General features: G+C 46.5%; 1 protein-coding gene across 2 annotated transcripts in view; it reads right to left on the reverse strand.

Annotated features, from left to right (window-relative positions):
• Positions 1-452: 452 nt before the first annotated feature.
• Positions 453-20,132, reverse strand: part of LOC135897905 (uncharacterized) — a 121,939-nt gene continuing 102,259 nt past the window's right edge. For both annotated transcript variants that reach the window (XM_065426596.2, XM_065426598.1), the window contains exon 4: positions 453-1,306. In XM_065426596.2, the coding sequence (XP_065282668.1) occupies positions 1,163-1,306 (144 nt within the window). In that variant the 3' untranslated portion in view covers positions 453-1,162. The remainder of the gene's footprint in view (positions 1,307-20,132) is intronic.

Genomic DNA, 20,132 nt, shown 5'->3' on the forward strand with positions numbered 1-20,132 from the left:
TGACCAATTGAATAAATAAGTATACCTTATTTCTTAATGGCCAGAGCGGAAAGATTGCTCAGTTTGCTCCAAGCGACAAGCAACATTGTCTTGAATCTGTCAAGCTGCGTGGGACGTGAATAGTTAAAAAGTTTTCACAAGTGCGACATGGTACATGCGTAGAGAAATAGATCGACCTAGCAGCAGCGATGCCTAACTTATGTGGGTAACAAACAAAGCTTCCATATAAATATTTATTGTAGATGTCCCTCATCTTGTATAAGCATAGAACGCTACTTTGTCTAAAACAAGTGCTTGCCGCTGATACTATTTTGTGTTTATGAAAATGGCCCGTTTTTCGTTCATTCTTAGACGCAAATCATTTTGAGGTAGCTACAGAGTAAACGCTCATGTGGCATCTGGAAGCGTTTTCGACAGTTTTATTTTCCTTTCTGTTTTCGCATGTCTTCCAGGGCTTGGAGCAGGACTTGTTTTGATGTGCAACCTTGTGGAAATCATGCAGTACTTCCAAAGGTACCGTGGCATCGCCACCGGTCTTAAGTTTGTGGCCGACCCCACCAGCGCCATTGCGTTCCCAGCGTTGCTGTCTTACCTGAGGACCACGTATGGTTTCCGTGGTACACTACTCATATACGCAGCGCTCACTATGCACGTCACGGCATTCTCAATCGTCCTCAAGGAGCCCCCGTGGATGACGCGAGGCTCGACGGCAACCGTAACACCGGTTTCAAGTCCACCACCTAAGGAAAAGCGCCAAAATCACCGCAGCTTAGTTACGAAGATTCGGCATACTATGCAAAGCACACCGCCAGAGCTTCTGACGACCAGCTTCTATGCTGCCGTCGTGGGATCCGTGTTGCTGGACTACGTGAACGCCGTGCACTTGTCAACTCTAGTAGACTACGCCCTCGACAGCGGCGTATCTCGGGCGCACGCTGAGTTGACGGTTACCTACGCTTCAGCGCCTGAGATCGTTGGACGAATCCTACTGCCACTAGTCGCGGATGTGGGCCTGGTGAGCCGACCGGCTCTCGCGGCCGGCAACGTGGTGGCGCTGGGCGCCTTTCTCGCCTTGACGCCGGAGACCAGAGGCGCAGCACACGTGGTGCTGCGAGCAGCATCGTCAGTGGCTCTCGCTACGTTGATGACCATGAAGCACGTGCTAGTGGCCGACTACTTCGGCCCGGACGCCGTCGCCCTGCTGTCCGGCGTTTCTGGGGTCCTCCTGGTTCCCGTGCTGCTCAGCAACCCTTCCATTATAGGCCAGTGCACGCTCTTTCGTATTCCAATCATGTGCATACATTCCCTGCATAATTGCATGTAGCCATCTATATCGATACGTTCATCCTTAAATATACGTTCACTGCATTACAAGCACAAAAACAGAATGTGTGATGCCAGGGATAGCTGCTTACTACCAGACATTCTCTGTCTACTTACCCGCCATGGTTACTCAGTGGCTATTGTGTGGGGCTGCTGAGCACAAGGTCACGGCATTGAATCCGGGCCACGGCGGCCGCATTTCGATGGCGGCGAAATGCGAAAACCCCCTTGTACTTAGATTTATGTGCGCGTTAAAGAACCACAGCAGGTGAATATTTCTGGAGTCCTCTACTATGGCGTGCCTCATTATTAGAAAGTGGTTTTGGCATGTAAAACCCCATAATTTAATGTTGTTTTTCTTTGTCTGCTTTAGTCCACTTTGAGTCCGCCTACACCCATAGAGTGCCCAAGATGTCTTCCGGCTTGGACCAATAAACATGGGCTCGTGGCCATGATTGCAACGCGGTATTTTTTACACGTATATATACCAGGTATCATAAACGACATGGCATGAATGACATGGTAGACATAACATGCATGCCTCTCATGTGGCGTATCTCATGATATGAATATGAAGAACGGGACCGACGTAACTGGCATGATACAAGCGGCGCCTTTTCAGCAATACATTTATATGGCTTTCTTCTTGCTTCATTGATGTGCTTACTTTCAGTAGCACGCTCATGAATTAATCCTGAACACCCTGAAATGTTCATTCGAAATCGCTATTATTCCCGAACGTGAAGACACCCGTTCCTAGTACTTCCTTGGCGCCATAATTTCATTTACAATATACAAAAAAATTTTAGCGTACATGCAGACATGGTAAAATTGAAGACGCTGGTGGTACCTTGCGATCTGAATTGCCCCAGTTTCGAAGAAAAGAAATCAATGAAAGTGCTGTCTTTTTTCTGATATTCTTCTCGCGTAGCTGCGCTATACGAAATATTTTAAAAAAAGAAACATAGTATAGCGGCGCATTGAAGAGGCATGGACAAGAAGAGACGACACAACTGCTCTCTTTGATCTGAACCACTCAAGCTTCAATGACCCTTGACAAGCCCACGCACTCCCGCACAGACAGACACACAGTGAAAGAATTCCCGGGTTTTACCTACCGAAACCACAATTTTATTATGAGTCACGCCGTAGTGGGAGACTCCGAATTAATTTTTTTCCATCACGGGATCTTTAAGAAGCCCAGCTGCACAAAACACGGCGTTTTTATATTGCACCTCCATCGAAATGGGGCCGCCGGGGCCGGCTTTTGATCCCCGACCTCAAGCTCAGCAGTGCAACACCAGAGCCGCTAAGCCGCCGCGGCAGGTCTCTCTCTCTCTCTCTCTCGCACACACACACACACACACACACAAACACACCCTCTCTACCGCTATCGTCACGTTGAACGTGAATTTTGTAGGTGAAGGCATCTGGTCAGTAAATCAATACATGCTGTCGGAAACTACCAAAGCTTTCAGATTTGAAAACCTTGCTGTGTAATGAACGAGCAGAAAGAAAGTCAAGGGGTCCAATTATTATTATTAGTCTAATCAGAAGAAATCAAGAAACATTAGAAGGCGCTACGCGCCATTTTCTCTCTCTCTCTCTCTATATATATATATATATGTATATATATATATATATATATATATATATATATATATATATATATATATATATATATATATATATATATATATATATATATATATATATTGTAACGACGTGGGGTCGACGAGTATGCGGAGCAGCACCACCAAGCATTGCACTTTATGTGCCGTCCAAGGGAAATAAACACGTCTTCTTCGTTTGCCCCACATCACCTAAAAAACACGCGCTACTTCAGCGTCGTACCCATTGGCGTATACCCGCTGCATTATGGTTGTGCCAAGTATAGTTGTGTCATTTGCTCCCCCTTTAGGAAAGATCATCGTCCCGATGATAGAGGCTTGAAAAGCAGCGGTAAAGAACTGCGCATTCTTGTGAGTCCTCATAGTACGGCTTCATACGAAGCACGTGAACGACCTCGGGTATATGCCATCGGTGCTTTGAACAGTGAGAGCTGTCTGGAACGAATTCGTAGTTGACGTCACTGAGGCGTCAGAGAGCTATGTAGGGCCCGATGTATTTGCGCAGGAGTTTTCAGAGGGCCCACGCGATCGAATAAGTGTCCAGACCCACACTTTGTCGCCGATGTTGTATGTTACGGCTCTGTGCCGAAGATTGTAGCGTCTGGCGTCACAGTCCTTTTGTTCGGGATTCGCAGACGCGCAAACTGCCTAGCTGCCTCTGCTCGGTGTGTTATCTCTTCAGTATCCGTCTCGTTGTCGTCAAATTCATGAGGGAGCATTGCGTCTAATGTCGTTGTAACCTCACGGCCGTATACGAGACTGAAGGGTGTCTTGCGGGTGGTCTCTTGACGAGACGTACTTTACGCGGAAGTGACAAAAGGTAAAACATCGTGCCAGTTCTTATGCTCTACATCTACGTACATGCGTATCAGATGAGCCACTGTCCTATTGAGTCGTTCTGTCAGTCCGTTTGTTTGAGGCTGATACGCCGTTGTCTTCCGGTGGGCGGTACGACTTAGACGTAGAATGATATCTAATAACTGGGCCATGAACGCAGTACCTCTGTCCATGACGACTGCTGCGGGAGCGCCATGCCTTAAAACAATGGATTCCAGAAAAAAATGTGCCGCTTCTTCTGTTGTTGCCCATTGCAGAGCACATGTCTCGGCATATCTAGTGAGATAATCCATGGCGACCTTTATCCACCTATTACCAGTAGAAGACGTTGGGCTGGGGCCCTGAATGTCCATGCCTACTTGTGCAAATGGTGTGGCCAGTACGTCAGCAGAGTGCAGTAGGCCGGCTGGTTTCACGGATGGTGATTTGCGACGTTGGCAATGCAGACATGTCTTAACGTAACATTTACCGACCGCAGTAAGTCTCGGCCAGTATAAATTGTTGTGGCAGGCATGTAAGATTTCACGTCGAAGCGATGATGTAACAACGAGTAAGGAGTTCCTGCCGCTAGGCGAGAAGTTCTTCTTGTAGAGGACGTTGTGACGCAAGCATTACGATGTTCGCCCTCTCGCAAAGAGCCTCGGCATGCTGTTGGTTCGTCCTTCTAGGTAATCAATGAGCGGCAGCAATTCAGTGTCATTCCGTTGCTGGCCTCAAGGATCGGCAGTATCCACGAGTCCCAGAAAGACCGTGTCGTCATCGTCTTGCGCTGCCGGCTCAACAGAAGACCGAGAAAGGCAGCCGGCGCCTGCGTGCCGTTTTTCCGACTTGTCATCATCATCATCATCATCATCATCATCATCATCATCAGCCTGATTACACCCAACGAAGGGCATAGGCCTCTGCCATACTTCTCCAACTACCCCGGTCATGTACTAGTTGTGGCCATGTCGCCCCTGCAAACTTCTTAATCTCATCCACCCACCTAACCTTCTGGCGTCCCCTGCTACACTTCCCGGCCCTTGGAATCCAGTACGTAACCCTTAATGACCATCGGTTATCTTCCCTCCTCATTACATGTCCGGCCCATGCCCATTTCTTTTTCTTGATTTCAACTAATATATCATTAACTCGAGTTTGTTCCCTCAACCAATGCGCTCTTTTCTTATCCCTTAGCGCTACACCTATCATTCTTCTTTCCATAGCTTGTTGCGTCGTCCTCAATTTAAGTAGAACCCTTTTCGTAAGCCTCCAGGTTTCTGCCCCGTACATGAGTACTGGTAAGACACAGCTGTTATACATTTTTCTCTTGAGGGATAACCGCAAACTGCTGTTCATGATCTGAGAGTGCCGGCCAAACGCACCCCAGCCCATTCTTATTCTTCTGATTATTTCAGTTTCAAAATCCCGATCCGCGATCACTACCTGCATTAAGTAGATGTATTCCCTAACCACATCCAGTGCCTCGCTACCTATAGTAAACTGCTGTTCGCTTCCGAGACTGTTAAAGATTACATTGGTTTTCTGCAGATTAATTTTTAGACCCACCCTTCTGCTTTGCCATTCCAGGTCAGTAAGCAAGCATTGCAATTGGTGCCCTGAGTTACTAAGCAAGGCAATGTCGTCAGCGAAGCGCAAGTTACTAAGGTATTCTCCATTAACTCTTCTCCAGAATTACTCCCAATCCAGGTCTCTGAATACGTCCTGTAAACACGCTGTGACTAGCATTGGAGAGATCGTATCTCCCAGCCGGACGCCTTTCTTTATTGTGATTTTGTAGCTTTCTTTATGGAGGACTACGGTGGCTGGAGAGCCGCTATAGATATCTTTCAGTATTTTTACATATGGCTCGTTTACACCCTGATTCCGTGATGCCACCGTGACTGCTGAGGTTTCGACAGAATCTAACGCTTTCTCGTAATCAATGAAAGCTATATATAAGGGTTGGTTATATTCCGCGCATTTCTCTATCACCTGAGTGATAGCGTGAATATGGTCTATTCATGCGTAGCCTTTATGGAATCCTGCCTGGTCGTTTGGCAGAAGTCTAAAGTGTTCCTGATTATATTTGCGATTACCTTAGTAAATATTTCGCAGGCAACGGACAGTAAGCTGATGGGTCTGTAGTTTTTCAAGTCCTTGGCGTCCCCTTTCTTTTGAATTAGTATTGTGTTAGCGTTCTTCCAACATTCCGGTACGCGCGAGGTCATGAGGCATTGCGTATACAGGGTGGCCAGTTTTTCTAGAACAATCTGCCCACCATCCTTTAACATATCTGCTCTTACCTGATCCTCCCCAGCTGCCTTCCCCCTTTGCATAGCCTTCAAGGCTTTCTTTACTTCTTCCGGCGTTACGTGTGGGATTTCAATTTCCTCTAGAATATTATTTCTTCCATTATCGTCGTGGGTGCCACTGGTACTGCATAAATCTCTATAGAAATACTCAGCCACTTGAACTATCTCATCCATATTAGTAATGATATTGCCGGATTTTTCTATTAACGCATACATCTGATTCTTGCAAATTCTTAGTTTCTTCTTCACTGCTTTTACGCTTCCTCCGTTCCTCAGAACATGTTCAATTCAATACAAATTATACTTCCTCATGGCAGCTGTCTTACGCTGGTTGATTAACTTCGAAAATTCTGCCAGTTATAATATAGCTGTAGGATTAGAAGCTGTCATACATTGGCGTTTCTTGATCAGATCTTCGGTCTCCTGCGATAGCTTACGGGCATCCTGTCTTACGGAGTTACCACCGACTTCTATTGCACACTCCTTACTGATGCCCGTAAGATTGGCCTTCATTGCTTCATAAACTAAGGTCCTCTTCCTGAGTTCAAGCCGAATACCTGTTCTGTAGCTTGATCCGCAATTCGTCTATTTTCCCTCTTACCGCTAACTCATTGATCGGCTTCTTATGTACCAGTTTCTTCCATTCCCTCCATAAGTCTAGGCTAATTCGAGATCTTACCATCCTATGGTCACTGCAGCGCACCTTCCCGAGCACGTCCACATCTTATATGATGCCAGGGTTAGCGCACATTATAAAGTCTATTTCATTTCTAGTCTCGCATTCCGGCTCCTCCACGTCCACTTTCGGCTATCCCGCTTGCGGAAAAAGGTATTCATTATCCACATATTATTCTGCTCTGCAAAGTCTGCTAGTAGTTCTCGCATGCTATTCCTAGTGCCAATGCCATATTCCCCCACTGACTTTTCTCCAGCCTGCTTCTTGCGTACCTTGGCATTTAAGGCGCCCATGAGTATAGCGTATCTTCTTTTGACTTTAGCCATGGCCAATTCCACGTCTTCATAAAAGCTTTCGACTTCCTGGTCATCATGACCAGATGTAGAGGTGTAGGCCTGTACGACCTTCAATTTGTACCTCTTATTAAGTTTCACAACAACACTTGCCACCCTCTCGTTGATGCTATAGAATTCTTGTATGCTACCAGCTATATTCTTATTAATCAGGAATCCAACTGCTAGTTCTCGTCTCTCCGCTAAGCCCAGGTAGCACAGGACGTGCCCGCTTTTTAGCAATGTATATGCTTCTTGTCCTCCTAACTTCATTGAGCGCTATTATATCCCATTTACTGTCCTCTAATTCCTCCAATAGCACTGCTAGGCTCGCCTTACTAGATAGCGTTCTAGCGTTAAACGTTGCCAGGTTAAGATTCAAGTGGCGGCCTGTCTGGACAGGTCGCGGCTTGTATGCAACAATAAAGTCGAACTCTTGGAGTCGAAGACTCTAGCGTGCGAGCCGGCCCGAAGGATCTTTCAAATTAATGAGCCAGCAGAGGGAATGGCGATCGCTAACGACGGTGAAAGACGGACTATACAAATACGGACGAAATTTTAGAACTGCCCATACCACTGCGAGGCATTCTTTTTCAGTGGTGGAGCAGTTAGCCTCGGCTCGGGATTGTGTCCAACTGGCGTAAGCAATCACATTTCCGCTGTCGCCTGGCATTGTACTAGCACGGCCCGTAGACCGACATTACTAGCGTCTGTATGCAATATCGTCGGGGCTTCCTCATCGAAATATGCTAATACGGGAGGCGATTGCATGCGTTGCCGGAGCTCGTGAAATTTCCGCTGCCGTTCTTCACCCCAAGTAAAAGGCATATCTTATCGGGTGGGCTGTGTTAACGGCCATGCAATGCGCCAGAAATTCGCAATAAATCACCGATAATATGCGCAGAGTTCCAGAAAACGTCGCACGGCCTTTTTGTTTGATGGAATCGGGAAATTAGCGACGGTGGCAATTTTATCCGGATCAGGTCGGTCTCCTTGGCTACTGACGACGTGAGCGAGGAACTGGAGCTCGTGAAAACCAAAATGGAACTTCTCATGCTTCAAAGTGAGACCGGCAGAGCGTATCGCTTCAAAAACAGTTTTCAGCCTTCGTAAGTGTTCGTCGAACGTTGCGGAAAAGACAATCACGTCATCCATGTACACCAGGCATGCTAGCCATTTGAGTCCGCAGAGCGCAGTGTCCGTTAGACGCTGAAATGTTGCTTGCGCTGAACACAAACCGAAAGGGAGTACTTGAAATTCATAAAGTCCGTCAGGCGTCACAAAGGCTGTTTTCTCACCGTCTCTCTCATCCACTTCGATCTGCTTGATTTGGTCGTCTGTGTTGGACCTTACGTTATACTGGAACGCCTCAGCGAGGTCAACTATCGCATTGCACGCTTCACAAACAGTGAACGACACTCGTCCAAAACCGAAGTCACGCACGATGCCAACCTGACGCCTTACAATCCACGAGAGACTGAATGACTTGCCCACCGGGCTTCGTCTGCCAACAGAAAAATGTCACGAGTTTCGGTAACAAAGGGCAGAAGGAGAGCAAATTACAAAAAGACGGAGGGTTCTGAAAGAGGTTCAGCGGGCTAATTCTGGACCACACACGGAAAAACGCCAACCGTTTGCTTTGATCTGCCTTGCATACATAAGTAAACGGTTTTAATAATATATACAAGTATGGGGTTTTACGTGCCAAAAACCACTTTCTGATGATGAGGCACACCGTGGTGTAGAACACCTGAAATTTAGACCACTCGCGGTTTTTTAGCGTGCACCTAAATCTAAGCACACAGGTGTTTTCGCATTTAGCTCCCATCGAAATGAGGCCGCCGTGGCCGGTATTCAATCCTGCTACCTCGTCCTCAGCAGCATAACACCTTATCCGCTGAGCGACCACGGCCAGTTAAGTAACCGGTTCGCGCATACACACACACACACACACACACACATATATATATATATATATATATATATATATATATATATATATATATATATATAGTCATATAAGGAGAAGCCAACAAACACTGACACCAAGTACAACACAGGGGAAATTGCATGTGCTTAATAAATGAAATAAAGTAATGATAAATTAATGGAAATTAAAGTGGATGAAAAAACAACTTGCCGCAGGTGGGAACCGAACCCACAACCTTCGCATGTCGCGTGCGATGCTCTACCAATTGAGCTACCGCGGCGGCGTTTCCCCATCCACTTTCTTGGGTATTTATGTGTACTAGTAGAATTTTAGCAGGGAAGAAGTTTGGGCGTGTTGGTGGTATGCATTCAGACTGGGATACATAGCGCAAAAAAAAAAATTACACAGGGACAAGCAGAACACAGGACGAGCGCTCGTCCTGTGTTCTGCTTGTCCCTGTGTAATTTTTTTATTTTGCGCTATGTATCCCAGTCTGAGTACTAGTAGAACCCTGGGAGTGTTAGCCAGCGCCCCCACTCACAGACCTAGGCGGCGAACGTGGAACGTCTCTTTTGCCGCAGGCGTCACGAGAACGTGATCTTTTTCGGGTGAAGGCAACTGGTCAATAAACCCACATATGCTACCTGAAGGCATCAATGTTGCCGGATTCGAGACCCTCGTTATGTAATAAACGAGAAGAAAGGGGGTTGTTATCCGAGGGACCCGATATTTATTAGTCATATAATGAGAAGCCAACAAACACTGACACCAAGTACAACATAGGGGAAATTGCATGTGCTTAATAAATGAAATAAAGTAATGATAAATTAATGTAAATTAAAGTGAATGAAAAAACAACTTGCCGCAGGTGAGAACCGAACCCACAACCTTCGCATGTCGCGTGCGATGCTCTACCAATTGAGCTACCGCGGCGGCGTTTCCACATCCACTTTCTTGGGTATTTATGTGTACTAGTAGAACCCTGGGAGTGTTAGCCAGCGCCCCCACTCACAGACCTAGGCGGCGGACGTGGAACGTCCCTTTTGCCGCAGGCGTCACGAGAACGCGATCTTTTTCGGCTGAAGGCAACTGGTCAATAAACCCACATATGCTACCTGAAGGCATCAATGTTGCCGGATTCAAGACGCTGGCTAACACTCCCAGGGTTCTACTAGTACACATAAATACCCAAGAAAGTGGATGGGGAAACGCCGCCGCGGTAGCTCAATTGGTAGAGCATCGCACGCGACATGCGAAGGTTGTGGGTTCGGTTCCCACCTGCGGCAAGTTGTTTTTTCATCCACTTTAATTTCCATTAATTTATCATTACTTTATTTCATTTATTAAGCACATGCAATTTCCCCTATGTTGTACTTGGTGTCAGTGTTTGTTGGCTTCTCATTATATGACTAATAAATATCGGGCCCCTCGGTTAACCCCCTTTCTTCTCGTTTATATATATATATATATATATATATATATATATATATATATATATATATATATATATATATATATATATATATGTGTGTGTGTGTGTGTGTGTGTGTATGTGTCTACGTGTGTGTCTGTATCTATGCCTGTACGTCTGTTGTGCTGCTACACTAAACGCATTACAACTTATGCGGTGTACTAATATTTTTACGCAAAGACAGTAATATAAACGAAGTAACTGCTATTATTAATCATGTAATCATTTGAAAATGCCCCTAATATAAAAGCAAACGGGCTATCACTTTTCATCATAAAGGGACATTCACCTACTTGCTTGCAGAGGAGACAAAAAAAAGAAAAAGAAGAAAGGCGAGAGAAGGAAAGAAAGAGAAGAGGGCACACCGCAACACATCACACAGTCACACGCAGAATACAAACATTGCAGACGATAATCGGGTGTTGTGGTTGTTAAGGATGCAGGCACACATTTGTGAGCCTCAAAACAAGTTGAAGCATGGATTTACGGTAAGATGTCATTAAGCTCTCTGTGAACAATATTAAGCGTTGGAGATAGCATAGCAGCACATCGCGACAACTGTTTAACGTTAATCATTGCAGTAGCTTGTGTGGAAATAAGTACAGCACGTTCAGTTTAATCCAACTAAAGAGTAAATATAAGCTCTTTTAACGCAAAACACCTACCCTGACTGTGCGATTATAAAACCCTGACGTGTACCATCTCACAACACTACAGAAACACGCCATCTATCTCTCCAAAAACTAAAAACTGTAACGAAAGTGCACATTTCATTTTTCATCCTCTCTGTTTTACAAAGCGCTAATTTGTTATTGTTGCTATTATTCGCAGGACATTTTCGGGATGTCAGCGGTGCCTACGACAATCTCTACAGAATACTGGCTGGGATGGTGCTTGCTATGGCGGTCGCGCTTCTAGCATTCATCTGTTCCTCTAGAAAGTTTGTTTCACTACCCACTGACGATATTCAAGAGGACAAAATAACGTCAGTTGTCTGCCTCCTATGGGTAAAGCAGCAGTTATTGATGAAGGTGACAAAAACGCTATCCTAACCTCAGTCATTATGCGTACTAAACACTGTAGCTGGTTCACGCCATTCATGAGGACTGTGAATTTGGCTTCCACAGTCCATTTCGATTAACTTTTGCATACTTATTGAAATTTATTTTCCTGAATAACCTCCCACGCGACCCCGAGGTGGCAGAGCAAGTGGCCATAGCTATGGGAATGCTCGAGGACAAGTTAGAGGTATAATTGAGCGACTCTGGACCAGCCAGCAAAGCGTTCGAGGGAGGAGTGTATGCAACCAGGCGTTACGCGTCCTCCGCGGCGCTGATCCGAGCTCCCTCAAGCACCACGCCGTCATTTGGTTTCCCGTCCACCTGAGTTGGATCCCGGGCGCCACGCCCAACCTCAACGAGACAGCCCGCGACGATGCGCGCGCGGTTGCCCACCGCACCGTCAGCCACGGGCAACCGCGTCTCGACGAGTTGGAGCAGAAGAGGGACGCCACAGTAGCGTACAACGAAATCACTGAACACTTTTACTTGGGACGACGTCTCTTTCCACACCCCAAATTAAACAAGCCGCAGGCGCTAACGCTATGCTTGTTGCAGATGCGTACCTACCCCAATCCCTCCGCGATACACATCATCGACCCGGACGTCTACCCCGACAATGCGTTCCCCTCGTGTGGCGACACGGTGATACTCACACATGTGCTCTGGGAGTGCAGAAACGCGCTCCGCCCCACCCTACCTCAGTTAAGGGGGAGAAGACCTTACGAAGCCCGCTACTCCAAGATCAGCAATGAATGGGCCGTCCAGCAGCCCACGCAGCGGCCTCCAGGTACTCCCTGTCAGTCCCTGCGTGGGAGACGCCCACTGCGCGCTGAAGTGCGTCCTGCAGTACCTTTAATAAAGTTGATTTAATCCAATACAATCCTGCACCGATTAGGCATTTCTGACGCCGCCAGTGCGCATCCCTGCACCCGCGTTTTTCTATTCTCAAATGAAAGTAGAAAAAAACACAGCCTAAATGATAGAGGAACACCTGCTATTATAAAGTAAACTACCTTAGGTATTTAATGCCTCGAAGAGAGCATGCCACAGAGGACATATTACCTCAAGTGTGCGTGCTACGCGCTGCAATAAGAACTGTATCCACCATTACATTTATAATGTCCCCTCTGGTACGTACATGATCCCTGAGGTAAAACCATGCTAAGGTATTAAAACAGTATTGAAACTACCTATTACTTCTGATATGCGTTATCGCGATATGAGTTATCGTATAATCATTTTTCCTTGTTATATCAAACTACCCGGTCCTTGGCCAATCTCACAGAGTGGGTAGGTATCACAAAGATCTAGGGCGGGGGGGGGGGGGGGGGCATACATCTAGGAAAGCAAGCCGTTTTTGTTGTACGTGCCCTTGTCTGCCATCTTTGTTGCACCCCGACACTGGCGGATGTACTGGGTACGACCCGGTGCTCGGCACCCCTCCTGGAAGCCGTTCATCCAGCACGGATATTCTCCCGCACATCGCCAGGCCTGTGCATCATTTCAATCGTCGGTTGCAATGTCTTGCTCTCGAGCTCACACGTGTACAAGAACCTTCGTCTAAACGCTACCCATCGCCGCCCACGATTAACACCAGTGCACCAAGGAAACCAAAACCATAAGTTCGTCTAGCATGCCTCAGGTAACCCTTCTTCATCCACTGCTTCCGGATCGCTTTCACGGTGACGCCTGTGAAGACGTAGACCAGTTTGAGCGCATCGGCAAAATCAACGAGTGGAGTTCAGAACAGTAGCACCCGTCCTAAACTGGGCACGGAAGAGATGCATCGACATCATAAGTCGGTCGCAGGCCCTGGCGCAAGCACGCCATAATTACTGAAGACACGGCCAAATCAACTCACCAGAGCCTTTATCCTATGGCTCTAAAATAAGGGGAAGCGATACAGGAGCAAGTAACTAGAATGCTCGAAGACAACAAAATTGAACCGTCAGGTAGCGCCTGGGAATCGCCTGTACTTTTAGTCAAGAATAGGGACGGCAGACTGCGTTTTTGTGTCGATTACCGCCAGCTAAATCAGGTTACAAAGAAAGTTGGCTACCGACTCCCACGTTTAGATGACTCCCTCATGTGGCTTCGACACTCTCGTTAGTTCTCTTCAGTGGGCCTGAAAAGTGGATACTGGCAAATCGAGGTGGACACGAAAGACCCTGAAAAAACCGCTTTTGTGATGCCAGATGGACTGTAGGAATTTTAAAATTTTCCCCTTCGTTTTGTGCTATCTGCGCTCTACCTTTGAAAGGCTCATGGATGCTGTGCTTTCGGGGCTGAAGCGAAAAACCTGCCTAGTCTATCTCGACGATGTCGTCATGTTTCCTGGGAGAGGACTGCCAGTTTTGCTTCGAGGAACCACAGTTTCTTGGTCATGTCATCAGTCATGATGATGTTCATCCCGATCCTGACAAAATTCCCACAGTCACACAGTTCTCCATACAATCGGATAAGAAAGCGGTTAAGTGCTTTCTGTGCCTCTGCACGTAATATCGTCGGTTCATCACACAATTTGCACACATTGCGTAACCAATAACTCACCTCACTAGAGAGGACCTGATATTTGCGTCACTTGGAACACAGAAAGCTGCTTTTAATGAGCTGAGGCAACGGGTGCAAGCCCCTTGAGTACTTGCCCGCTTTGAAGAAGCAGCCTCCATGAAACTTCACACTGATGCCAGCAATGCCGGTCTGGGAGCAGTGCTCATGCAGTTGCAGGACGACGCTGATAGGGAGATTGCCTAAGCAAGCAGAACGCCCCTCACGCCCAGAAATCGATTCCACGGCAATTGAGAAGGAATTCCTTGCCGTCATATGGGTTGTTACGAAATTTTTGTCAGTTTTTACTGCCGTCCCTTGAAAGTTATCAGTGATCATCAATAACTATGCCGGCTGACAAACCTGTAAGGTTCTTGCGGCCGATTAGCGCGCTTGAGCCTCAGTCTGCAAGTGTACAACATGACGGTCATCTTCAATCGAGGAAAAGGCATTCCGACACTTATTGCCTCAAGCCGTCACGGATAGAGTCGACTACGTTATCTCATGAAGACGAAGCGCCATTCCTCGGTGTTCCCGATACAGTCGCCGTTGCACACCAAGAATGTGATGAGCCTCACTTGCTTGTCTAATTTTTTATACTGATGAACTCACAAGCAATGAACAAGTCCAGCGGGAGGTATGTTTTCAAACTAGAATCCAGTGGTTCCCGGCGCACATGGGAAAAGTACCGAATCCATATCCAACCGAAACAAGGCAGCACACGCCAAGCCGCGTGAGCTCGCGAACCACGCCGGCGACCGTCGTCCGTGGGACAGCACAAAAGACTGCTTGACCAGCTACAACGAAATTGCCAAAGCCTTCTGCCTGGCTCACGAACCTTCTCTCCTCCCAGCGACAAGCTGGACAGGCCGCAGGCGTTAGCCCTCAGACAACACCATACGCTCACGTATCCTCACCCGGCACAATACCACAGGCTCTACCCTGGCGCATACCCCACAAATATATGCACGGTCTGCCACACTGATATAGCCCCTTTAACTCATATGCTGCTCCGTGTTCTGGGCCGTCCAGCCGGCCCGCAAGGTGGCGGCGAGGCAGCAACTTGACGTCCCCACGCCAGAGACCTAAGGCCCTGTCGGCGAAAGCTCTGCAGGACTATAAATAAAGTTGTTACCAACCAAAATGAACACCCAAGGTGCCTAGAATTTTTTTCAACAGGGCTCTCATCGTTTTCTTTACGCAACGATGTTCTCTACAAAAAGAACTTCCCACCCATCGGATGCAGCTATATACTGGTCGTTCTTACACCGCTTCAGAGTAAAATACTGCAAGCTTGTCACGCCGAGGTCTCTTGTGGTCACTTCGGATACACGCGGACTCTGAACCTAGTACTACAAAGGTACTACTCGACAAGACTCACCACGGTAGTCAAACATCACGCACACATCGTATGCCTGGACTGCCAGAGGCCCAAGTCGCCCCCGGCAAAAGCAACCAGCCTGCTTAAAACCTTTCAGGTCCCATGGACACCATTCCACCAGATCGGAATGATCCTTTTGCGCCCACTCCTTGCGTCTAGTGCTGGAAGCCCCTACGCTGTTGTCACGACTAACTATCTTGTTCGCTACGTCGAAACAAATGCGATCCAGCCAAGCACAGCAGCAGAGGTGGCGCGATATTTTCATAGAGAATGTTGTGGTAAGACACGATGCATGAAGCATTCTAATTACCGACAGTGGAACTGAATTCACGGCAGAGGTTTTGCATACTGTCCTGATGCTCAGTGGAACGACTCACCACAAGACGATAGCTTACAATCCACAAACCAACGGAATGACAGAGCATATGCGAAAAGGCTCTTGAAGACGTGCTTTCAAATTGTGTGGATGTGAACCACAATAATTGGGACGAGATTCTGCCTTATATAACGTTGCTTACCACACCACTAAGCAAGAAACAACACGGACGTCTCCGTTCAGCCTTGCTAACGGACGATTTTGGAATCATGGCTCTCTCACGAATGCGATGGCGCTGACACGAATGCCGAAGCTTTACGCGGCGCATTGAAGAAGCTAGAAGCTCGCAAGGGTGTGGATCTGCCAACAGCAAGACTACAATGCAGGCCGCTACAATGCTCGCCATAGACCGGTGATCTACAACACAGGCGACAGAGTGTGGGAGTTGATGAGGACTCTTCGACATGCTCTTAAGGCGGTATTTCAGACCATATCTAGTATTACAACGCCTAAGTAACGTCACCTATGAGGTCGTCCCGGATAGTCCCTATTGCACGAGGCGCCGCCATTACCTGCCTGAACTTGCACACGTAGTACGCATGAAATCGTACGGCAGTGAACGACTGCAAGATATTTTCGAACAGTGACCTCCAGCATCGGAGCGATGCTTCTTTCGAGTGGGAGGTAAATGCCACGTATCCACTATGTCGACGACAGAGACAAGGATGGGAGCCTTCGTAGGCTTCGTCTCGTGCGCCTGCCTAAGATATTAGAAGACAAAGGAGCTCTTCGCTCGACTACTAAAACAAGCTATTTTGGTTACTAGTGTCGTCGTCTCCTATGTTCGTTGCACCGTGACAATATTGAGCCTCACAACTAGCTGGCATCTCCAGATACGAATATTTCTAGCATAAGTAGTTTTAATGAAGTGGCAAACGAACCGAAACTCATTATCGATGGTACGCCCCTGGACTCTGTGCAGGAGTACGTTGATCTAGGTCAGTTAGCCACAAGACGCTCTGACCATGAGAAGGGAATTGGCAGAATAATAAAAATGCGTTGGAGTGCATACGGCAGGCATTACGATAGTCGAACAGCGAAGCTGTGTTAGTCAGACCGAGTGTTAGACCGAGTGTTACACCATGCAAGTCAAACTTCGCAAGCAGCCTATATTGTAAATGTTCTGTTTCACCATTTTTCCCCCTCATTTTTGCTTTTACGAGCTTCGCGTGGTGGTTAGGCTTTAGGAATGCTCTTTTTTTCGGTTTTCTCAGTGTTTTTTATTTCGCGTGTGAGGTTTCCGTCTATGTTTGAGCTTGCTTTTTTCCGCGTGCAAGCTGGTGCAAGTTGGTGCAAGTTGCATATATATATATATATATATATATATATATATATATATATATATATATATATATATATATATATATATTCTTTTTTTGTACAAATGTCATACACGTTACCTCACTGCGTCATGCTTTTTACAAGCTTTACGAAATTCAATTTGGATTTGTTTTGAAGTGCTAGTGCACAATGCCAGCTGTTCTGCGGGTGACCCGGACCTTGTCAGTTTCTTGTCTTTTGTCTTAGCGCCCTCTTTTTGTTGAAAACAAATGAACTTTCACTCTAATTTACAAATTCAATTTTTAAATTAGGTCAGGGCATGTCTGGCCAAATGATCTGGCGTATATTATCGTTTAATGGTAAAAACAAAACATGAAGCTATGTAAGCGAGAACAATGCAATTGTGATCTTCTGGAAGAAGAGTCATAAATTTTTAAACATGTTTTACCATCAGAATGCGGAATCAGCAGTGAAATACAGGCAGTCGTCCTTCTTGATACAAAACTTTCTTTGCAACACGTTTTAGTAAACCAAGACATTTCCGAAGAGCCTCCCGCTTTAGAAAACCCTTGAATAATGTTGTAATTTGGCCCACCAAACAATACCACCCACCCAAATTCCTGTATCGGTTGAACGTACATGCGATAAAACGTTAATATACTTTCCCTGCGTAGCCCAGAGCGACATCTCCCAAGTTTGTTTATGTTGTCAACAGCCCGTATTGCCCTATATTTACCAAAATCAATGCATGTGATTTCACCAGCTCAGGTTTGCGCCATACATTACACCTAGATTTTAGATACATGTGACTTGCAGAAGTATTTACTGACGGTATTGGACAGAGATATTGACCGGTACATTCAATAGAACTACATTCAAGGAACTTTTGCTAATATTAGGCGACATTCGAATATCTGAAAACGAAGCTTCAAGCATTCCTATGTGTGACGGCAGTGATATTTGTAATGAGTGAATATCACTCGCAGACGCTAAGAGTGCTATGTCATCCGCATAGACATATACTTGTACGGTATTATGCAATTGAGCTTAGTAGAACATTAGACCTGTACAGTACCCAGAGCAGTCAGGTTGCCTCCATTCGAAGCAGTAATGAACAGGAAAAACTCCTCCTATAACTAGTGATGAGGTCAGGAGGGCCTTGCAAGACAGGAAATGAGCAAGAGTGGCAGGAGAAGATGGAATAACCGTCACTTTAGTTAAAGATGGAGGAAACATAATGCTTGGAAAACTGGTGGCTCTCTGTATTATTCCACAAAAAGGGAGACGTTGACGAGTTGAAAAACTATAGGCCGATTAACTTACTACCAGTACTATGTAAGATATTCACCAAGATAATTTGCAATATAATAAGGGCAACGCTGGACTTTAGACAACCAAGGGAACGGGCTGGCCCAAAGAAGGGATACTGTAGAATGGGTTCCATCCATGCCATTATTCAGGTGATCGAGAAATTCACAGACTACAATCAGCCTCTCGGTATGGCTTTCATAGATTATGAAAACGGCATCTTATTCAGTACAGATACCAGCAGTCATAGAGGCATAACGTAATCAAGTAGTACAGAGCGCTTACGTAAACATCCTGGAAAATGTGCACATAGAATCTACAGCTACCTTAATTCTGCCCAAGAAAAGTAGGAAGATACCTATAAAGAATGAGATCATACAAGGAGACACAATCTCTCCTGTGCTTTTCACTGCGTGCTTGGAAGAATCAGGCAGTTAAACTGGGCAGGCTTAGGAGTAAGGATCGACAGCCAATAGCTCAGCAACCTTCGGTTTGCGAATGACATTATTCTATTCAAGAATACTGCAGACGAGTTACAACAAATGATTGAGGACCTAAAAAGAGAGACTGCAACAGTGGAGTTGAAAATTAATATGCGGAAGACAAAGATAATGATGAATAGTCGGGCAAGGGAACAAGAGTTCAGGATCGACAGTCAGCCTCTAGAGTCTGTGAAGGAGAATGTTTCCTAGGTAAATTACTCACAGGCAACCCTGATCATGAGAAGGACATTCATAGAGGAATAACAATTGGTTCGATCGCATACGGCAGACTTGTCAGCTGCTTACTTGAAGCTTATCGTTATCATTGGAAGGAAGGCATACAATCAGTGCGTTTTCCCTGTACTGACATATGGGGCAGATACTTGGAGGCTGACAAAGAAGCTTGAGAACAAGTTAGGGGCCGCGCAAAGAAGGATGGAACGAAGAAGGGTTGGCATATCGTTAAGAGACGAAAAGAAAGTGGCTTGCATCAGAAAGCGAACGGGTATAGCCGGTACTCTAAATGACATTAAGAGAAAAAATGGTGCTGGGCAGGTAGTGTAATGCGGAGGCTAGATAATCGTTGGACCATTGGGGTCACAGAGAGGGTAGCAAGAGAAGAAAAGCGTAGTCGAGGATGGCAGAAGACTAGTGGGGCAATGAAATTAGGAAATCCGCCGGCGCTAGTTGGGAATCGGCTGGCGCAGGACAATGGTAATTCGCAATCGCAGGGAGAGGCCTTCATCCTGCGGTGGAGATAAGATAGGCGATGGTGCTGCTGATGATGATGATTAAAAAATACGAAAAAAAGGACAGCTCCCCGGCTAACTACTCTTCAGTGGTTAAACTTTTCCGTTAACTTCATCAAGGAGCAGTGCGATTCGCTTCTGTGTGGCCCCGCTCTAGAAAAGCAAATCCTGGCCTGTCCCGCGTGCCCACGACCGGGCGGGTGGTATAGATTTGCCGGTCCCGACGAGGTACTAGCTTGCAGCGCGACGAGTTCGCGTCCTCGCCGGACCTAAAATAAGGTTTCTTCACTCACTCACTCACTCACTCACTCACTCACTCACTCACTCACTCACTCACTCACTCACTCACTCACTCACTCACTCACTCACTCACTCACTCACTCACTCACTCACTCACTCACTCACTCACTCACTCACTCACTCACTTACTCACTCACTCACTCACTCACTCAC

Source organism: Dermacentor albipictus, chromosome 2 (assembly GCF_038994185.2).
Source record: "Dermacentor albipictus isolate Rhodes 1998 colony chromosome 2, USDA_Dalb.pri_finalv2, whole genome shotgun sequence".
Classification (NCBI taxonomy): domain Eukaryota; kingdom Metazoa; phylum Arthropoda; class Arachnida; order Ixodida; family Ixodidae; genus Dermacentor; species Dermacentor albipictus.